At 41.0% G+C, this 7,008-nt stretch overlaps 1 protein-coding gene across 1 annotated transcript; it reads right to left on the bottom strand.

Moving 5' to 3' along the window:
• Nucleotides 1–235: 235 nt before the first annotated feature.
• On the bottom strand, nucleotides 236–6,350 carry TMEM52B (transmembrane protein 52B; the record flags this gene model as incomplete). The annotated part of the gene is made up of 5 exons (XM_082666978.1): nucleotides 236–480; nucleotides 1,501–1,667; nucleotides 2,206–2,244; nucleotides 4,131–4,174; nucleotides 6,297–6,350. 5 exons carry the CDS (start codon nucleotides 6,348–6,350, stop codon nucleotides 236–238), a joined length of 549 nt encoding a protein of 182 aa, XP_082523104.1.
• Nucleotides 6,351–7,008: the final 658 nt, after the last annotated feature.

The raw sequence follows: 7,008 nt of genomic DNA, 5'->3' as shown, positions 1-7,008 counted from the left end.
ATTGCTACAGTTTAATTGCAAATTGTGGCCACTGGATAAAGAAGAGTTCTCGACTAGAGCATGCCATAGCAGAAAATATACGTGTCTGGGTTGGAATCCATCTTTGCCACTGAATGTTGTTTAGATGGCCATCCTAAGCCTTCTGAAAGTTAGGGGGTAAAAATGTTCCATTTGTCTGTGAATCGCTACCAGCTCTGGGGAAACCCCCAACCCGTTGATCAAACCAGAGTTCCCATCAATTAGAACAGTGTTCGATTGGAGGCGACTCCTTTGCCGTTGGGGACAGCTGCTTTTCTTCTGGCACTGGGGGTAGATCAGGTGCTTTCTGGCCACACCTGGAAACAGTGAAGCGAGTCATGTGAAGAGCTTCTTCATACCCTGGGAGGGTGTCCAGGGAGGACGGCAGCTGGCTCAGGGAGCTGGGGGAGTGAGCCACGGCCAGGATTCTTCGAGCCGCAGGGCCAAACACTGACTGCAGGGCTGGAGAGGAAAGAAGGACTAGAGCTCAAGTAAACGCGGCGTCCACAGAAATCAGAGACTTACGGCACACTCAATCCCCTTTCATTTTAAACAAGTGTCCAAATTCATCATCACTCTTGGCCACAGATATTAGGAAAATCCTGTGAAGCTTGTTCAGAAACCAGCTTCACTCTTTGCTAGGAGATCCCATCTTCTCTGGATTCCTCCAATTCCAAAGTGGGCTCCCATATCTCACAACCCTGTCCTTTTCCCTTTACGGATTTGGACCCCTTTATACCAACACACTTAAGTTGCAGACTCCTTAGAAATAGTTGTTTCTGCCTACTTATCTTTTCCCCAAAATGACAGTGAGAAAAGAAAAGCAGGATAGGTGAACAACGTGCTATAGTGTTCTCTCTTTTCAAAATAAATATCACAGGGTATAATCACAGGGCATAATTTATCACAGGGTATAAATATCACAAGGCCTGCTGTTCTGCCTTGTATTCACTCTCCAATTTTAGCAAAGAATGTAATGCAAAGAAGAGAACAGAGGGAAATAAAGGAAGGTGTTTTATGATCATCCAGTGTTGGGTTTAATATCTAATGGTTTAAGACCTGGTGAATAAAGAAAGTACACACAACTCATTTCTCTAAAGATAAAAAAAAAATTAGTATAGATAATAGAAAGCGTATGTTTTCACAAAAATCTAAGACATTTTCGAAAAAGGGATATGTTCAGAGCTTCAAATGGTTTTATCAAAATAATTATTTATAAACTTGGGAATTCTTCCTGTAAGACATTTCCAATATTGTCTCCAACATTCCATTTCTTTCTTCACTCCATTATCTGACCAAAAACTGAAAATACAGCATCCATGGGAGACCAGGTCACTGCACCATCAGGCTTTGGGAAATTAAAGCTGCCCTAAGTTTTAGAATCTTTAACGCTATTTGATGAATGTTTTTACACCGTTGCACTGTCCTAAGCGATCGTTTAAACCTGGGTTCACCTCCCACGTCCTACATCCGTGTACTCACAAGTGATCGTGCTCTGGAGCGTGTTGTCCTGGTCAAAAGCGATGACCGTCACTTCATAGGGTGGCCGGCCCTCGTCTTCCCCATTTTGCTGGTGACCCAGACAACAGCGGAAGCACATAGAAGTGAGGCCACACAGGAGAAGCAGCGCCCCAATGACCACCAGCAACCTGTAAGGACCCCACCGAGCAGTGAGAGCTCTGTGGTCTGGCGTTTTTCCCAACTTTGGCGTAATCAGTCTTCAGTGTCTCCATTTTGATTTTTGTTTGAGTATTTCATAGAACGACTATCAGATTTTAATTCCCAGGTTTTCTCTTCACGTATATGCTTCCTTATTTTGCCAGCAAGACTAAGTCAGTTCACTAGAGCAATTCATGACAGATTTAAATGTGGTTTGGAGGGGCTAATTTTTACTGAAGTAATCTCCTCTCTGTGGCTTTCTCTAGAGCTGACCCTGAGAAAGTACACAATAATCCGTCCATGTTGGCCCAGGAGATGGTATTGAAATAGGAAATCCTGGTATATTGTCACACAGGTTAGTGACGGGGTAAAGAAGCTTTACTCCACGAGATGCTAGGAAATAGGCTGGATGTCTCAGTTTCTTTTCTGCTGTCAATATATTTAAAAACTAAAATAAATAAATAAAAGTAATCCCCTGAGAAAAACTCCCTTTTAAACATCTTTCTGGGTAATATAGCTGAAACTTACCATATATACCAGAGATGTACCCAATCTGTGGTCAGGCAACTATGGAGGAAGAATAAAGGTTTGTTTGCAATAAAAATATAGTCAATGCCTGTTATCATTCCAGAATCAGAAATACAAGTTACAACGTATGATACCTTGTTATAATAAAAGCATCACAGGTTATATTAACTTCGATGTAACCAGCTGAATCTATTATGAAATGGGATGCCTTCAGTAGTGATTTATACTATACATGGCGTTGTGTAAGTCATTATGAGATGGACTAAACTAGTGATTATGAAAATAATGTTAATAGAACCTGTAACCATGACCATTGTAAACAGTTTTGATGACAATTACCAAGAAAGAACTTTCAATGCAAGTTTACAAAGAGTGGAAATAAATGTGAAAGTTAAGGTTTGTATGTATTTGAGGTCAATAAAATTTAAACATAAAGAAAATTTCAGTTATAAGCGTGATAGTTTGTAATTTATGTTTTGCAAGTTGTTGCAAAAAGGGCCACCATATAAACAACAAGGTCCTACTATATAGCTCAGGGAACTATACAAAATATCCTGTAATTATCCATAATGGAAAAGAATATGAAAAAGAATATATATATATATATATATTTGAATCACTTTGCTATACATCAGAAACTAGCACAACATCACAACCCTGTAAATCAACTATACTCCAAGAAAAAAATAAAAAGCAGAAAAAACAAAAAAGGGCCACCATAAAACCATAAAAACTCCCACCGTAAAAAGGGCTTTAAATTTTCACATCCAGGATCAAAACAGATAAGCATATCCACTGAGGCCAAACAAGGAGGGGGGAGAAAATGTAGAAACCAACTTCCTCATGACAAAAGCGAATTAAATATTCTGAGTGAACTAGGGCAATTATCAAGTTTCTCTATAGAATGAAGAAAATATAGATTGCAAGGGAGAAGGAGTGTGGGATAAGCTGGGGAGTGTGAAGGGGACGGGAAGGAAAATATCTGTTTTTCACTGAAGATGAATACATTTACTACTTTATGATCTAGTGATCTGTTGAAATCCACTTCTATATCCTCTCTGTTTGCACAGTTGTAGATCATACAGTTTTCTTTTTCACTGAACAGTGTCTCTAGGTGTTCTCACATTCCCCGTTTGTTCAAAGCCCCTTCCAGTTCTACAATGTTACAATTCTGATTCTATTAAAAATAACCCTCCTATGGTGGTAGGTGTCTAAAACCGCAGAGAGCTCGTGGCAAGTAACCAAGGCCATCACCATTTCCTTTGGGTTTAACAGACTTGGCTGTGGGGAAACTCTTCCTGTGGCTAAATGTGTGTTTTCCTTCAGCCTAAGTAAGTCTTTTCATTCAAATTGTCCCTGCTTTCTTAAATAGTTTACCTCCAAGAGGAAGGAATCTCTTCCCTTTTTATCTTTGTGTCCTCTGTGTCTACATAGGACCTAATTGTGACAGGTTTAGATTGAGGGATAACTACCTCAAAGTGATAGCTAAATGAAGTCTGCAATAAATATTAACATGCCCTGAAAAATAGGAAACGCTTTGCAGATTTGAAATGGTGGTGCTGCGTTGGCAATCACCCAAGTATATCTGCGTGTCAGTAGTGAATCCTGTCTGTCTCGGTGACTCTCTGAGAGGCTTGGGAAAGAAAATCTTTTGCAAGTCACCGTGACTGTATAAACTGAGATTAAGTCTGCTGTTTTGACAGGAAGATTGGCTTTGGAAAAACACCATCAGCAGTGTTATCTTGAGTACTTAGGATGACACAACACCTGTTTTTGGATAATCTGTCTTTGAGATCAGTGGGTTGATGCCATTTAAGTAGAAATAAGGGAAGTTAGAGATATCTAATGACATTTTGACCCTGTTTTGGGTGTTGATGTTTTTGTCTGTCTCGCTTTCCTCCCAGTGTGGACTCTCAGATACTTACTGTTCAGGATTGACACAGTTCTCCTCACATCTTGCCCAAGGAAGCTGTAGGAAGGGAAACAATCTCAGACAGGGAAATGGTCTCATCTGCTGTGCTCAGCAGTATATGAGTCATCCCTCATGACTGCGCTGTCAGGTCAGTCGGTGACAGCAGGGCAAATACAAGGACAAGGTCATGGGGTCAGTCATGTTTAGCACTGTTTTCATCTCTCCTCTACCTGATCTTTATTAAGTTCACAGTGGGAAAACCTGGAAGAGCAAATACCTGATCTGTTTCGGTTTTGGTTTTATGGTGGTGGGTGAGCATCACCGCCTCTGTGAACGAGAGGCAGCATTTATACCAATTTGTTTGTCCTAGAAACTTCCTGATCTGTCTCTCAGGATACAGTTCTTGTTCTCCTAATTCTCTATCAGTTAGAAATTGAATTCAACCCCACCGCTCTTCTTTATTCCCTCCGTACATCAATAACTCACCGTACAAGAGAAGAAGAGGGGAAAGGGAGGGGAAAATCTTATTGATTGAATAGCTACTCTATGCCAGCCAGATTGCTAAGAATTTTTAAGATTTCATAACATTTCATCACAATAACCATGCTGGTGGGTACATTATTTTGAAACGTTAAGAGACTAAGGCATAGAGGTTTGGGTAACATGACCAACTGCATACACCTATTGAATTGGCCAGAATTCAGATCAGACTCTCTCATGTACACGTGTGGAATGAATCACTAGAACCAGGGACAAGTCTGCTCTAACAGCTGTTGACATTGCTGTCAGGTCCCTTCTACTCCCAAAAAAGGAATGTCCCACTCCTTCTTTTACCTTATATTTCAGTTGACTTTCTCCTTCAAAAACCTCTCTAGGTAAACTTCTGTTCTAGAAACTGTCTCTCTCTTCCAATAACTTGGATGACTTGATATTTCAGGAAATCAACAACAAAGGCCACAAAGTTACTCTAAAAAGAGGCAAGAATTTGTACTTCTTGGGAGTTTGTGGGGAGGGTGGAGGCAGGCAGGGGACACACCTGCATATGACATTGGGTGAAAAGGATTTGTAAAAGAACAAACAGCTGGTCTCTACAGAAGACATTTGAGAAACTCCTGGTTTTGTTTTAGTTTAAAATAATTGGCCACTAAGGATGACAAAGTATGTGTTTCCTCAACCCACCCCTGGTACTTCACTTTGTTTTCTTGACTAAAGTTTAAAAAAAGCCTAAAGTGCTCAGCCGATAAAATGCCTCTTTTCAGGCCTGTTGCAAAAAGAGAAGAAACGAGAAAAGAAAGGAAGGGAACGACAAGGAGGAGAAGAAGCAGTAAAAAGAAAATACAAGAAAAAGCAAGAAAAGGCTATGGTTTCAGACATTCCGTTAACTGGTATATAGGAAGTAAAGAAAGTAGCACCCTCTCTGTTAGGAGCTGTTCAGGAATCTGAAACCAGCCCATTTCTTCATTTGCTTTTCTTCTTAATAGATTTCATATCTGTGTAAACGTCCCCTTGAAAGTGATCCAGAATTCCTCAGTCCAATGACTCTTTCTCAGCTAATGAGTTACTCAGAATCTTCTGCTTCTTAGTGGGGAGAAATAAAAAGTGCAAAGTATTTTAAAAGAGTTTTCTTTCTCAACTTATCTCTTATCCAGAGGCACCTAAACTGCTAGAGTAGTATTAGGGCTGATATGGGAAACACTAGGGGAATTATGTACTTGGTTTTAATAATTTACTTGGATTTTTTTTTTTTTTTTTTGGCCATGCCACGCAGCTTGTGGGACCTTAGTTCTCTGCCCAGGGATCGAACCCGTGCCCCCTGCAGTGGAAGTGTGGAGTCCTAACCACTGGACCACCAGGGAATTCCCAGTAACTTACTTGGGGTTTTGAGGGATAGGTGAAGAGATGTTAAAAGAGAGAAATATACATGAGACACTTCTAAATTGTCATTGCTCTCCTACTAGTATATATGTCCTTCTTTTCACTGATGTCATTAGTCACACATGCACTATATGTAACCCTATAATACTAAGGGAACATTCTAGTTATTCTTTTCCCTACCATCCCTTTGGTTCTATAAATGTCTCCCCCCTCATTCATTTCCCTCCAGGTTCTTCTGAGAGTTGATTTATCTGAGAAACAAAGAAACAAACAGAGGTCTTATGTCTGCGTTTTCACAACTCACCTGGATGAAATACACCAGGGCAGAAGCCATCAGGGCTCGGGATTGCACCCTCATCGGGCTGCACTCCTACTTCTCCAGGTCACGCACTGGGCGTTCGTTGCCTCCTTTCCATGCTCTGTGCCATGTCTGACTTCTTGACCTGAAGGACCTAAGGAGAGAAACTCTTCTCAGCAATAAATCGGTTTTTCCTCCTCTCTCTTTCTCTTCTCTTACTCCCTCGGGCTGTTATTTTCTGTGGTTTTTCTCTCCCCTTTCATCCTAGCTTCTTTCTCTATTTCTATTCCTGGTTTTAAGGTCTCCACGTTTGCTTCCCTGTGTCTTCTCTTCTTCCATTCTACTCTTAGCCCTTTCTAGATGTCTTTAAATTTCTCACACTGCCTCCAAAAAGAAGACGTTCAGGAAGGACACATCAGTCCTGTGAATTAGATATTTTTCTAGGCAGTGCTGGGAAACTGGACTTGAAGGAGGATCAAAGGCACGTTGAGGGTGACCACATAAGTTCTCTTCTCCATCAGAAAAGGAGTAATATTCTTGGTCCTTCACCCAAGCACTCCAGGGTGACTGTTGCCAGTTGAAAGTCACCCTGCCAATCTCCATTCACTCCCCTCTCCGTGTGACTAGCTCGCCTGTCTTGCTCTCCCCTTCAGTATGCAGGCCTCCCCTTCACTATGTTGATAATCAACTCTCCTGGTTCTGGGTCATTTATTCCTAG

This window comes from Grampus griseus (genome assembly GCF_964374135.1).
Source record: "Grampus griseus genome assembly, chromosome: 11".
In the NCBI taxonomy this organism is placed as follows: domain Eukaryota; kingdom Metazoa; phylum Chordata; class Mammalia; order Artiodactyla; family Delphinidae; genus Grampus; species Grampus griseus.
Note: the sequence above shows the minus strand (reverse complement) of the source record. Positions and strands in the feature narration are given on the sequence as shown.